Genomic DNA, 15,845 nt, shown 5'->3' on the forward strand with positions numbered 1-15,845 from the left:
AGTTAACATAGAAAAAACATTATTTTTTAAAAAGTTTTAAAAATCACAAAGGCTAAGAGTGGACAACAGATGTTAACAACAATGGAGCCACCTCAGTACCTCACTGATCTGGTAACCTGCATAACCCGGTTTAGAGGGACTTCTGGAAAATTAACAGGGATGGAGCCATCCTCACTTCGGAGGGTAGGATGTTCCAGAAGGTGGGTGGCACCTTATGGAACATAAGGTGGCACCCCAGAGAACATAAGGTGGAACGTAAGGTGCCACCACAGAGGAGGCCCACCTCCTGGAACCTGCCACGTATAGCTCCCTAGCAGACAGGACTCGTAGCATGCCTCTTCTGCCAGATCTGATGGGACAGGCAGATATAATTGGGGAGAGGCGGTCGCTCAGATAACCCAGCTCCATGCCATGGAGGGCTTTAAAGGTCAAAATCAGCACCTTGAATTGGACCTGGAAGCAGACTGGCAACCAATGCAGCTCGTGGAGCAGAGCATGTGCTGTTCTAGCGACACACAGAACTGCCCGTGCTGCTGCATTTTGCACCAGCTGAAGCTTCCTGATATTCTTCAAGGCAGCCCCATGTAGAGTGCCTTACAGTAGTCCAATCGGGAGGTGACTAAGGCATGAGTGACCGTGAGCAGAGCCCCCTGATCTAGGAATGGGCACAACTGGTGCACAATACAAAGTTGTACAAAGCTCTCCAAGCCATGACTACTGCCACCTGTTCTTCAAGCAGGACTCAACCAGGAGAACCCCCAGGTTGCACACTGGGTATGTTTGGAGCAGTGTGACCCCATCCAACACCAAAGATGGCATAGTCCTAGAACCATAGTCCAAAACCCAAAGCCACTCAGTTTTGCCAGGGTTCAGTGAAGCCTGTTGTTTCCCATCCAGACCCTCATAGCTTCCAGACACTGGGGTGAGACATCCACAGCATTGCTTAATTTGTTAGGGGCAGAGATGTATAATTGGGTATCATCAGCATACTAATAATATCTCATCCCATGGTGACGGATGAGCTGACCCAGCTGCCTCATCTAGATATTGAATAGGAGTGGAGAGAGCACCAAATCCCACATCTTAGGAGCCGAGGGTGGGATCTCTCCCCCCCTCCCCCCAGTCATCACCAACTGGAACTGACCCCGGAGAAAGGAGGCGAACCAGCACGACACAGCGCCACCCACCCCCAATCCTCTGAGCCAACCCAGAAGGATACCAGGGTCAGTGGTATCGAAAGCCACATAGAGGTCAAGTAGGGCAAGGATGGATGCACAAACCCCATCCCGCCCTCACCAGAGATCATTCAAAAGTGTGACCAATGCTGTTTCCACCCCATACGCAGTTCCTGATTGAAAAAGATCCAGATAATCCGCTTCATCCAAGGTCGTCTGAAGCTATTGCGCAACTCCTCCTCAAGCACCTTCCCCAAAAAGGGGAGGTTAGATACTGGACAAATATTGTCCAGTATAGTGGGGTCCAGCAATGACTTCTTGAGGAGGGGGTGAGCCAAGGCCTCCTTAAGAGGTAAAGGAACAGCCCCCTCACTCAAATAAGAATTCACTACTGCTAAAACCTACTCACACAACACCCCCAGGGCCACCTTAACAAGCCAGGAGGGGTGTGGATCTAAAGAGCAGGTGCCTGAGCTCGCAGTCCTAAGGAACCTGTCCACTTCCTCAGGCCCAACAGGTTCACACCCAGATTCCCAGATAATCAGGCAAAGCTCCTCCCCAGGCATCTCTCCCGGACCTGCAACAAGGCCAACATCAAACTGCGAGTGAATTCGAGTGACTTTGCCCAACAGTTGCTGAACAAATTCCTGTGCATGCCCTTGCAAGGGGTTCTCTGAGCCCCTTCTACCCAAGAGGGCATGTGTCACCTGAAATAGGGCTGTAGGATGGCTATCCACAAAGGCAATGAGGGCAGAGAAGTACGGACATTTCACTGCCCTTACTGCCACAAGGTAGGCCTTAATAACAGCTCTAACCCATGTTTGCTCAAGTTTGTCTCCTGTTGACTGCCAGTGGCACTCTAGATGTCTCTTCTCTCATTTCATCTCCCTCAGCTCTTCCATGAACTACAGAGAGTGATGGGATCCACAAGAGGGGAGAGGTCACATAGGCGCAGTCCAATCCAGAACCTCAGCCACCCCCTATTCCGAGTGGCAAGCAAGTCTTCAGATGGACCGTGCAGCAGACCAGCAGGAAAAGCCCCCATCTCCTTCTGAAACTCACCTGGGTCCATCAGTCACTGCGGGTGGACCGATCTAATGGGTCCAGCCCCCCTGCAGTGGATAATGGCACTAGAGAATCCCATGGTAATCAAGGCATGATTTGACCGTGTCAAGGGAGACACCAAGAAGTCCCCAATTTCAGATCACACAGCCATTGCTTCGACAGGAACACCTGATCTGGTGTATGACTACTGTCCCATGTCAGGCTCTGGATGACCTGGGATAGGCCTATGACCATCATGGAGGCAATGAACTACGCTGCTTCAAACCCCACTCCTAGAGAAGGCAGATTGAAGTCCCCCAAGACCATAAGTCTGGGGAACTCCACTGCCAACCCAGAGATGGCATCAAGGAGCTCAGGCAGGGAGGTTGCTATGCAGCAGGGAGGCTGGTACAACAGCAACAGTCCCAGTGATCCCTAGAGCCCAACTTAATGAACAGGGTCTCACATCTGGTAACATGTGGTGCAGTACCTCTGAAAGCTGTAAGAGATTCCTGGATGATGATCACCACACCTCCATCCCTGCCCCAGGGTCTCAGCTGATGCCACACCCAAAACCCAGCTGAGCCTATCTCTGAAAGGCCACTCTCCCCTCCCTTCCAGACCCAGCCAGGTCTCTGTAATACATGCCAGGTCAGCCCTCTCTTTGACAATTAAATCGCAAATGAGGGAGGCCTTATTGACCTGACCTGGCATTTAGAAGCAGCAGCCAAAAGCCGGGGCCTCTGAAGGTCTCTGACTGGGCACAGGGGCTGAGACCAAGGAGGTGGAACACGAAACCAGTATAAGATATTGGCCCCGTGTTTCCCGAGAACGGTTCTCTCCCTATCTCCCACCGTATCTCCCCTTGCCTGTCACCACCATACTACTTTGGCCTTTTTAGAGCACACTTGGCCATTTGAGGTTACAGTTTGGCAGTTTCCAGACATAAATTCTCTGAATCAAAAACTTTTTGAGGCATTCTAGACCTGGCATTTCAGAAAGGTCCAGAATACATCCTGCAGGTTAGCTCACTTCCTCTTCAATGGGTGGCTGTGCCCATTACAACAGCCATTTGGTGAATGTGCCTGCCCCATGCTTTCCAATATTTCAAATGTCCTTCCAAAAGAGACATTTATACCCTTGGAATAGGCATTGTTTTTGTTGTATTTACGTTACCCACTGTGGTCAAAGCACTGGTTTGATTCCTTTGTAGTACTGTAGAGTACCACAGGAAACGGAACATAGCAGTTACTAAAACATGAATTAAGCAGGCGTTAGAAAGAAACTTACGGTGAGCCCACCTTGACTCTCTTTGGTATGAGAGGGAGGGAGGAAAATACTATCAGGCTTTCAAGATTTTGCTAGTATAGTCGATTTCAATAAAGTAGAGGCCCAGTCAACCCTGTGGAGACTGTTTTCGGATAGGGCCTACCTCAAAGTGTCAACAAGTATGCAAGACGTTACTCAGCGGAAAATCAACCTTTATCAGAAAGCAGAAAAACTAGCAAAACTGCCTGAAAGGAAGCATTTTAATCTGAACCGGAGAAGCATCTCAATTCTAGTTCCTTCCGATGCTGCTGGAGATGAGAAGATCTGCAATCAGAGAAAGGCATGAAGGCCCAGGACTCTCTCACACACAAAAACAGAGGAAGAAATAAGAAGCCTTACCTCTTTCTGATGATACTTTATTGCTACCTTTAGCTTGGCCAAATCATGGCACTTCTGGGGATCTAACTCCTCGCTCTGATCATCCCTGTGATTCAAGATGATCTCCAGTTCCCGGGAGCTGCGTGCCTGATCCAGAAGGTCTTTTGCAAACCGCTTACACTGCTGTGAAAGCTCCTCGTATTCCGCCTTGAACTCGTTCTCCACCTTGCTGAGTTCCTTCAGCTCCCAACCCAGCCGAAAGGCTGTCAGGATTGGATCCTCGCTAGATAAGGCGATGAGTGAAGGACTGGCCAAAGCTTTATAAATGTTCAGCCTTGATCGGGAATGCCTCAGGCTATCCACTTCGGAGCTGGAGACGCATTCCACGCAGTTGCATCGGATCTGGTGTGGCCGTGGGATGGTGACCCGTCTTTGGACAAGCAGCTTTATGATCTCGTAGTTGTTAGTATGAGCAGCCAACATGATAGGGGTGATGTCGGGGGTGAATTCCGAAAACTGGGTGTCCATCATTAACGTGGGAACCTATGCAAAATCAGTCAGGCTGTTAAAATCTTTCCTGCACAAGTGCTCTAAAACCACGGCATGTCAACAGGAATGTTCCTATGGATCATACAACATCTGTTTCACCTCACTAACAGTGAAATAGCGTTTAAAAATATACCCCATAAGACTCCTATGAATCCCAGATTGGAAAATTGGTTAAACATTCCAAAAGATGACCAACTGTTGCCATACCGTTGCCAAGAAAACTACACGGACTGTTCATGAAATCATCCAGAATCAAGCTTGACTTGAGGAAGTAGTCTTTTTGTCCTCAGCAGCTGGCAGTAAGTAGCTGACCTTGGCTGATCTCAAACAGCTAATCAGAGGCAAACCTGGTTAGTATTTGGAAGGCAAACCATCAGCAAATCCCCGGATTGCAGGCTAGGTGGGAAAGTTAAATTTAAACTTAAATTTAAAGTTTAAAAAAAAGATCTTGGAAGAAAACAACAACCCACTGCTTCTATACTTGGGCTAAGAAAACAACATTGACATGGATGTGGAGTCACAAAAAAACACACTCAACTCCGATGATACTTTGCCTTAGAACAGGCAGTTCTGAGTGGTACCTAAAAGAAGGGGACCAATCTGCCTCATCCCATGACCCACCTTTCAGAGAACAATCCTCCTTTTGGAGGCATTTACCCAGTCCAGGTTTGGTTCCAAGAACCCCAAAATAGGACAACACAACCTTTGAGGTTGACATCAACATTTATCACTTGGACAACAGGATGAACAAATGGTACCATTGTGCACCTGGTCAGAATCCACCTTGCTTTAGTAAAGCAAATTATGCATTTAAATTAAATTTATTAATTCTAAATTCACAGCTGTTCATCTAGAGTGAGGTATTCAAGCTGTATGCAAATCTGGGTCCTATTTTGTTCCCAGTAAAGCACAGACTAGTTCACCAAGCATCTGGGTAGAATCCAAATGAGGAAACCTTTACGAGAGATTTCTCTACCAAAAGTAATCCTTTTTGCATTTCTTTTCTCTTCCATCAGCTTCCTCCATCTCCAAAGACTTTCACAAGGCCTTAGTGAAACCCTACAGAATATTCACTAACCCAGTTCAATCAGTATGAAGCTAATTTGCTCAAAGTCAGAAAGTGATGCTTCAAGCTTAAGGAATTATGAGACTTTTGGGGACCTAGCAGCTCAACGTTCAGAGAGTGGGACGAGGAAGGGACAACGTGAGAATCCCAGGTTCATAATGTGAATGTAGAGGTGGTGTCAACAAGCTGCTGCACCTCTGATGACAGCCTGCGTTGAGGTTCAGTTCCTCCCCCCCTCCCCTCCCCCTCCCCCTCCCCTGAGGATATATTTGCCACACTTTTATTATCATCCTTGGGATACTGTAACAGAGAGATCTTTAAAGTGTCCTTAACAGAAGACAAAGCAGAAACCATGGGGAGAAAGCAAATATCTATAGATTTCCAATCTGTGATGAGAAAGTATCATCTCTGTACTTTGCCATTAGGGATATACCGAGCAGAAGAAATCTACTTTACTAACTACATTGGGAGGTCAGCATTTCACTCTGGATCAGGGGGCGGGGGGGGGGGGGAGCCTGTAAATAGATTTGCAATTTACATTCACAACTTCTGAAATGCAGCACCTTTGTATCCTTATCACCTTTGTATCCTTATTGTATGTTATGCAGAGGGTCCAAACATTTTTGGACCAGTAGATGCTTTTGGAATTTTGAGGGTATTATATATGCCCTTACACCATGCATGACAAAGGATATTGTAGTGGCTTTGATCAGTCATCAGAAAAGACAAGCAGATGGAGTTGACCACAATTACTTCCTCTAGTCCTTGATAATGATGTTGATGATGGTTGTGCCTTCAAGTCAGTGTTGACTCCTGTTGACTGCCTGAACAATTCCTTGCAGTTTTCTTGGAAGGTTTCGGAAGTGGTTTGCCATTGCTCCTTCCCAGGGCTGAGAGGAGTGACTGGCCTAAGGTCATCCAGCTGGCTTTGTGCCTAAGACAGGATTAGAAATCAGAGTCTCCCAGCTTCTAGCCTGGTGCTTTAAGCACTACACCAAACTGGCTCTTAGACCTTGGTTAGCCTGATTATTTTTGTTTTTAAATGTGGAGAAAAAAACCATCGTTCTTCCTAAGAATGCAGGGCCAAGCACTGCTCCTGGGAATAAAGATGATGCCTAGTTTTCTATTTTTAAAAAAATAATTTTCAAATCCAGGTAAAAAATGAAGACTGGTTGGGGCACATCAGCATTAATAGGAGGAGGTGTTAATGCAAATTTCCTCCTTTAAGTACAGTTCCTAGATGTTATTCTTATTATGTTAATGTCTCTTACCTACTGTAGGTCTTTAAAAAATACATTTCTTTAAAGTAATATCTTTTTTTTAAAAAAATGTAACCACAGCTGTCTGTCCATCACTTCCAGAAGCATAACCTATTCTTTGATGCATCTTTTGCAGACTTTTGACAAGAAAAAATGGTTGCAGATAGATACAATTTAACACTATGGCCCTGTAAAGTATATTTGGGAAGGATTATGCCAATCTAGTCTCAACCAACATTTATTTTTGTTGAAAAAAATTAACCCCTCCATTTTAAGCACAAAAGAGGGAAAAAATCAAGCCATTGCATAAACATTCCCACATTGGAAAACAGAATTATTCAAGGCCTCCTGCTAAACACAGTTCACCGTTCACACCATCTGAATGTATAATTCTGTGTAAACTCACCTTGGACACAAAAGAGGAAGAAAGAGAAATGAGCAATAAAACTGATTAAATACTTCTGGAAGTTAGATATTGTAAGTCGCACAGTACATGACATGAATGGTGGATTAAAGGTCTGCCCATTCCTTTATATTCCTTTTTTCCCCTCTCAATCTTACGTTCAAGCTGTTGTTCAGAAGGAATTGTTGTTCAAACACCCCTACTTTAAAGGAAAGGGGAGATACGTGCAGCAGAACACTTCAAAGAGAGATGTAAATAGCCTGGAAGCTGCCAGCCCCACAGCAGTGTGCTATTAAATGATCAGCACACCTCACAGTTAAAGCTAATGTGCACCCCCATTGTGGGTTATTATTGACATCTGCTGTTCAGAAGGCTGAAACCTACAAGCACAGCGACCTTTGCAAACAATTCCTTTTTGGAACATGGCCTATTCTGTTTGCTGCTGGCATGGTCAACTCGCCATGGCGCTCGGCGCTTTGCATGGTTCTCCAACCAGCCAGCCCCTCCGCCCATGAGCATGACTAATCCCAGGTGAACAATTGCAGCCCATTTGCCTTAAGACCATCCGTGGTCCTCCAGGCAAAGACATAGTCAAAAGATCTCCAGGGTATTTTGCAGTCTGAAATTGATAGGAGGGTTGGTTTGAAATCAGAGGTGTGGGATTCTTTCACAGAAAGTCTAAATGCCGCGCATAGGTTGCCGTAAGAATTGGAAGAAAAGAGAGCCCCAAACGGTCCTACTCAATGAAGGTGAGCTCCTAACATGGATCTGTTGAATTTAGGGTCAGGTTTTTTGGGAAGCTACCTCAACTGAATGTAATTCTGGATTTCTTGGTGCTGTCTCGTCTGCTTGCAGACTTTTCATTACCCCACTAGGGAACATCATCAGTGCAATGAACTGTGTAATGAACCATAACTCCCCAGTTCAACCCTGAGCTACAGATATTCTCTTCTGTTGGAAAGTAATTTTTCCAAACAAGATTCTCACAGGTACTTCTTTAACAAGAGTTACTGAGATGAAAGGGATAAACTTGCAAGAATTTCAGCAATAGAGTTACTTCCAATTTAGAACCAGTTGTCTCCCATTAGAGAGGAAGCTGTTTAGGTTTTTTAATGGCTTTCCTGTGGACTACTGAGGAGGCAGCTTTTTAAATTATTGATACCTGATGAACTTGCAAGTGGCTGTTTACAAAACCATCTCCTGCATCTTTATCAGTCTGTGAACTAACCATTATAATTATGGAACACGGGTGGAATTCTGGAAGTTGCAGGAGAGAGCCGATGTCTCTTGGCGTTATCCCTACATAATGGCTGTGCTCACACAAAATGCTATTCTAAGCTAAAGTGGGGTTGGATAATTTGTGGTTCAGCATTTTGTGGGAACCTAGCCATGCTCTTGGTACGCTGTGTGAACCAGGCCATCACTTTAAGTCATCATTTGATTTATTTGGGCACAGCAGAAGAATTGTGTTCCATTAAGCCAGGTTTAGATTTCTGTATGGTTTGTGAATAACTATCTTAGTCCAGCACCTGGTTTCTCTGTGGCCAACCAGATACCTCTGAGGTGCTCACAAGCAGGAGATGGAAGCATACCTCTCATATCATTGTTCCCTGGCAGCTGGTATTTAGAGATAAGCTATTCCCTAACTCATAAATAGCACTGTGTATTGAAGACAACTAGTCCTTGAAAGACCTGCACTCCATGAATTTATCCTATTCCTTTTTAAGGCCCTCCAAATAAGTGGCCATCACCACAGCTTGTGGTAACAAATTCCACAGATTAATTACAGACTGTGCCAAGAACTAATTTATTTTGCTTGTTCTAAATCTCCCTCCAATCTCTTCATTAGGTGACCCCTGGGCTGGTTCTTTGAAAACGAACTTCTAATAAATCCCAGGGTCACACACACTATCTGTTCTTCCAACATAGAAAAGCCCTCCCCCTTTTTATTATGTGGGAATGATACTTAGCCTTTTCAAATGATCCAGCAAAGCTCTGTTTATGCTCACCCTACAGATTGATTTGAATTTGACAACCAAACACGATTTGCATACTGGCATGAAACTGTAAACCACTTCTCAGAACATGAGAAAGAAACTCACTGACCCCATTCTCATAATACACTCAGGTTGGTCACAGAGTTAATCCATTTTCTGGCTTCAGCCAATTCATTGAATCATAACACAACTCAACTGGGTCGGGTTGGAACAACATGCTAAGCCATTAAAAACTCTTTCCAAGTTTCAAAGTAGGTCAAATTAAGTAAGTTGTGCAAAGTTGATGTGCACAGGGAGATCAGGATTGTGTGAAACTCTATTCCCATGAACCCAGTGGACATCCGTCTGTCTGTCTGTCTGTCTGTCTGTCTGTCTGTCTGTCTATCTATCTATCTATCTATCTATCTATCTATCTATCTATCTATCTATCTATCTATCTATCTATCTATCTTAGTTTGTATTTATGATTTTAAATATTGTACGTTTTAAAAACAAATCCACAAGCTTGGTGCCCATTATAGCATTCCAGAAAGCTCTTCGTTAACAAACCTACTGTCCTGCTTTTGATCATTTCCTGTTATATCCTGCCGTCATCTTTTCATATCTCACAATACAGGGGTTTGCAGATTTGTGGAATTACAGCTTCCCATTGCACAACTCCAAAAAAACATGGCTAATAATCAAACAGGCAGATGGGGCCAGCAATACCTGCAGAGAAATGGAGGTTGCCAATCCTTGCTAGATACATCATCGTTCCAAGCATGGTCATTTTTAGCCTGAACATGCCGATTGGTGAGATCACTGAGCTTTAAACTTCATAGCTTGAAAGGATCCCTTCTGCCTCAATTAAACTATTTAGGAGTCTCTGCATATTTGTTCTGCATTCCAGGATGTTTTTAAATTTGGTTTATATCTACTCATTCTATTAAAATTGAAATTTACTTTGTTCCAAAGATGAGATAACTGTGGTCTCACGCCTCAGGGCAGGAGGCCAGAATAGGACATGCAGGGTGAGCTACTTGTCACACATAGCTTAGTCCACCAACAAAGGGAAAGGCAAAAGGCTCAACAGGAACAACTACACTGCACTGTTACCATCACCCCAAGCTACTGCTTGGGAGTATTTTTTAGGCTGCTTAATGCCCGGCTTCCATTAGCTCAAGGAACATACCAAGTTTCTTACATCCTGTTGATGGATGACCTCCAAAAGTGGATGGGGCCAGTGTGCCTTCAACCCCTGCAAGGATAAAGGAGTCCTCAAATCTTCAAAAAGATGTTTTAAATATTCTGAAAATGTGGGATCCAAGTGCTAGAGGCTCACATGTTTCCCTTAATGGTAGGGCCGATACTGTCTGCATCAGGCCAGCATTTACTTTAAAGCATAGAGAGGATTCAATTCTCGTATAGCAAGTCCAGCAGAATGGGATACACAGCCCTTAAGCTGTCAGAGCAGAGACAAACGGATGTTACATTAGGGCAGCTCCCCATGTATGAGGTTTTACATGACTTCCACAGGTCACAAATATGAGGAGATGCCCTAATGTAACATCTGTATCTCTCTGCTCTGAGAGCTTCAGGGAAAGCGGACTGTATCTACCATTCTGTAGATTCTGTGTGTCCTTCCTGCAACACAACTTGAGCACCAGCACCTAGGTAGCTTCTAAAGTTAATCCACGGTATATAGTCATCTAAAATGCAGTGATCCATGAGTTCAGTTTCCAGTAGAGGGCTTGAACCCCATAGAAAGATCTGGCTGTACAGTATATATCTGAAAAGTCCTCATATAGGACAAAACTGGTCCCCACCCTGTCTCCTGGTGGGCAATACCAACAAAGAGGTGATCTACAAAGAAAGTTCTTTATCTTTGCAAAGGGGTTAAGAGCCAAGATGCCAAATTGGCTTGCTGAGAATAAATGTTTACTGCATAACCCAACCCACATTCAGTTTCTTTTTACCCAGCAGATGCCCATGGGTTATGCAGTCACAATTGGACCAACAACTACATTGTAATCAACTTATTCATTCATTCATTCATTCATTCATTCATTCATTCATTCATTCATTCATTCTTAAATTTGTATTCTGCCTATCTCCCCCAACGGGTGACTCCAGTTTGACTGGGTGGGGTGCAAAATCAGAACTGAGATGGCATTTTTTTCCCCTATTTCTTGATCCTCAAGTCATTCACCAGTATGGTCTTACATCTCACCTGTGTAATGATTCCAGATTCCAGGCAAAGCAGCAATACATGGTACAATACTAAAACCACTTAAAATGCAGATTCAAACAGGAGTCTCCCGTGTAAACTCTTTAGGGCACCAACTATTGATGGCAATACCAGTGAGAAACAAGACAAACCTTCTGAAGGATCCTGGAAAACAGAGATTTGGCACTTCATACTGCCTCATCTACTTAAGATATAAAACACAGGGTAAGGATCCTCTTGGACAGAGAAGCTATATACAGAGGGCAACAAACAGCAGAATTACAACTCAACAGCTCCTGCCTTCTTCACTCGCCCATTAAAACATAATAATTGGAACTGCATTAACTGTCAAATATGTTACACCATTTCATTGCTCAGGTAATAATGTTTTTTCTCTACTGCTTCAATTACACACCCATAGAAGGTTCTAAATTGGATATTTACACCCAAGAGCATTGGTGGCATCATTGAAAGGCCTCCTTAGGCAGCATTCAGCATAGCAGCTGTCAAGAACGCAGCCATGTTGTCAGAAGAGAGGAGTGGGGTTGGAAGGAGGTTGTAATGGTCTTCTCCAAGCCGCGACTGCCAGGTGTTTTGGACTACAGCTCCCAGCATCCATATTAGCAATGATGAGTGGGAACGTTTGGAAGTAAATGAACAGAGTGCACTGTGCAGAGAAAGGGTAGCTGAGAATCCCTCTAAATCCCTCTTGAAGTGATCTATGTCCTCAGGTGGAACTGAGGACATGACAATGAATGGAGGGTAGTGTATTTTCTTTGGTTGGGGAGTGGAAATTATTGCCAGTAGCATGTTTTCTTCATGCCCACCCCCCGCAACCTCAGTGCATATAAAAGTGGGGAGATTTAAATGAATTAGGCTGTACATGTTGATTATGTACTTCAGGAGGCACCACAGATCTAGTTATGGGGTGAATATATGTAACACAAGACAATGTCCTAGTTCAAGCATTGCATTTTGTGAGGACCAACAAAAATGACAACCCGGCATAGCTGTTTATTGGACCGACCAGCTCCACAGTTTTCAGCAAAGCAGCTCTAGACACAGCAGAAAAGCTTAAGGTGCCGCATAAGCTCCGAGAACTTTCTGACCCTTTGTATGATGGCCAACTTCTGGCCATGTTTGGAGAACCAGCCACAACCCTTTTTGGCAACTGAGGTTATGAAGTTCCGAGTGCCTCTGATGCATGAAGAATGCTCTCTAACACACTGTGCTAAGCCATGTTTAATCATGGTAGGCCCAACACGCTAAGCTGTAAACCAGGGTTTACAATCCAGAAAGTCTGGATTCAGATACTTTCCTAAAGTAAAATCAAACAAATCATGGCTTAGTCCAGTCTGTGAAGCTAATCAGTAGCTGGATTTCCACCATATGCTATGCTAGACTAGGCTAAAATAGGGTGGGGTAATTTGGGGCTTTGCCTATTGTTTCAAACCATAGAAATTGCATTAAGCCATCATGGGGCTCATTGGCTTGGCCACTGCATCTTATATGAACACAGCAACTATATTCTGTTAGTCAGGAACTTGGGTTTAGCATGTTGTGTGAATCCAGCTTATGAAACAGATGAACCACTGATCCAATACAATTTGTGATGTTCCTTCTTACTCTCCCACCTACTGTAACTACTAGTAGTAGTAATTTCCATATTCAGCTTGATGCATCTAAAATCTGTGAGCCATGTAGCAGGACAGAAGATAGAGAATCTACTGTGAAGATATGATACATAATTATACCATTTTTTTTATCTAGCCCTTTCTCTACAGCAGTGTTTCTCAACACTGGGAGCTTGAAGATGTGTGGACTTCAACTCCCAGAATGCTGGCTGGGGAATTCTGGGAGTTGAAGTCTACACATCTTCAAGCTGCCAACAATGAGAAACACTGCTCTACAGAGTTCAGGAAGAATATGTTATATCAGGTCACTGAAAGACTTTACAACAATGCTCACCCAACATCTTAAGATTGGTTACTTTTAACCTTAATTTGTTTTTTTGCATGAACTCAGCCCTAGTGAACTTACAATTCAATTCATGGGACAAACCCAGCCCATGAGTTGTTAAGAGAGTACTGTAGCTGAATGGCAAGGCAACCATATATTCCTTCCAGAGAGCACTTTTCTGTTGGAAACATTTCCTGCACCACCCAACTCTATTTTAAAAATAAAGAATTTCCCCACAAGAGAGCCTGGAGGTCTTCTGATTGCCTGCCAGATGTTATCCCAGCAAACTTGTACATTAGGTTGCTCCAGGATCCCCAGATGACTCTGGCTTCCAAGGGGCCAATACTGTCAAGGAACATATTTGGACAATGAAGTTCCAGTGCTCTTGCTATGACCATTTCTGAACTGGTTGAAGCAGCCAACCTTTTGGCATTATCTATGCCAGCAAGCCACAACACCAAACGACAATGTGCATACAGTGACATCATTGTGCAATTGTCACCCTTACATACTTATGGATTTGCATCAAACTTGGGATCCAAGTTGCAATGTTTGTATGATGATATTGTCAAGCAAATGTCATACATTTGCTTCTTCCTTCCAGGGATGCTTAGTGATGGTTTGTTTTCACCACAGTCACTCCTGTCTTGGCTACATCCAGACTTGACTACTGCAATGCACTCAATATGGGGTGGCCCTTACAAAGTGTATGCATGCATCAGTTGGGCCCAAAATATGGCAATTATGCCCTGGTTAAAAGAGCTGCATTGGTTAATGATGGAATTCTAGGCCTGCTTGAATCTTTAAATCCTAAACGAGTTGACACAACCGTCTCAGGATTGAACTAACTGGATGCTAAGATCATCAGGAAAGACTGTCTGAAATATGTCTTCACTCAGGTATGTCTGTTGAAGACACAGGATCAGACCCTTTTCTATATTATTCCCAAACTACAGAATGCACTCTGAATTACACACCCCAACTCCAATCATCTTCAATCTGAATTTAATAATGAATTTTAATTTTTTTAGAACTTATATGTTGATTTGCCCATTGGGCAGAAAGACAGAATATGAATTGTTAACCCAAACACAAACACAAACACAAACACAAACACAAACCAAACCAAACCAAACCAAACCAAGCCAAATAGCTGGACACCAGTTTGAACAGGTATTCCTAGTGAAAGTCTTTTTCACTAAGGTGAAATATATTGTATTTCTTCTACTTATACCAGAGTGCATATATTTAATAGAGTTTCCTCTATACATATACATTAACCATGTGCATCTTCTACAAATCTGTCCCCTTTTTGGATGATCTGTCTGTGTGGCACAGCAAATGAGAATTTGTAATCCTGAATTTAGATCTTTGGCATCTATTGAACCCTCCCTCCATTACACTTTAATCTCTTCCACAGAGTTTTCTGAGGATTTCCGAAGGAGTAAAGGGGATGACTGGGAGGCTTCGTGCCATTTTCCATGTAAATTCCACATCCATCCTGACATTTTAAAGAGGAAAATTTCTGTTTACAACTTCTCCTTTCAGTGACTAAAGCAAACACACCAGGGAAGTTTATTATAATGATGGATCGGGTGCTTTCTGATGTTGTTCCTCCAGTTATTAAAACTTCCTGCTATATTTCATTTGTGCAATATTAAGATAACTGGAAGAATTAATATAAATTGGTGCCGCAGATAGTCTTCATCATGGACAGAAGCATAAATGCACCACAAATAGCTTTCAGACCTTACTGCAAAGAGATACTCCAGAAAGGGATACTTAGCATATTTACAATTTGATCTCTTGAACTAGACATGCTTCCCTGTTTCAGCAGCTCGTGCAGTTTTAACACCTCTCTTCTGCATACCGGTTCTGAACAGCCATGCAGAAGAAGAAATTACTAGAAGCCCCCTAAGTTTGCAGAAATGCAAGTGGAGAAAGCAGTCTGCAGACATGCAAAGCCCCCCAGAGCAAGCTAGGGAGAGCTTAAGTAGCCACACTTTCTCTGAAGAGCAAGGGTCAAAGAAAACTAAAGCACAACAAGCCCCTTTGGTTGATATCTATACCCAGCAACAATCTGTCCCAAAATTCTCCACTTGGAGTCCTTGGTGCTCTCTGAGCTTGGTGGTTTGCTTGCAGACGTTTTACGGCCTAACTAGGGAACATCATCAGTGCGAGGGAGGGTGGGGTTTGCTGCCTGTTTATATGCAGTAGCTTGCCCTGCCAGTTTGGGTGGGAGTATGACTCGCTCCTTGGTGCTTCCTTGATTAGAGTATTGTTTTCTGCCTGAATGTTTGTCTGGTGTTAATCTCTGCTTATCTGGATGTTGGCTACTGGAGAGGACTACTGGAGAGGACTTACTTGCACTGATGATATTACCTAGATGGGTCATGAAACATCTCAAGCAAACCAACAAGCTCAGAGAACATCAAGGACTCCACAGTTCAACCCTGAGCTACAGATATTCTCTTCTACCGGATCTTACATTTGCATTAGCAGCAATTCTATATCCCTTAGACCTTGTCAGCTCCAGCAAG

At 43.8% G+C, this 15,845-nt stretch overlaps 1 protein-coding gene across 1 annotated transcript in view; it reads right to left on the reverse strand.

Annotated features, from left to right (window-relative positions):
• Window positions 1–15,845, reverse strand: part of TRPC5 (transient receptor potential cation channel subfamily C member 5) — a 112,250-nt gene that overhangs the window by 79,193 nt on the left and 17,212 nt on the right. Inside the window, exon 2 of the mRNA XM_088129173.1 lies at window positions 3,888–4,409. Within this exon, the coding sequence (XP_087985299.1) occupies window positions 3,888–4,409 (522 nt within the window). The remainder of the gene's footprint in view (window positions 1–3,887; window positions 4,410–15,845) is intronic.

This window comes from Python bivittatus, unplaced genomic scaffold (genome assembly GCF_059951505.1).
Source record: "Python bivittatus isolate LINGU-HERP-01145 unplaced genomic scaffold, Pbiv_v1 ctg000790_np1212, whole genome shotgun sequence".
NCBI lineage: Eukaryota > Metazoa > Chordata > Lepidosauria > Squamata > Pythonidae > Python > Python bivittatus.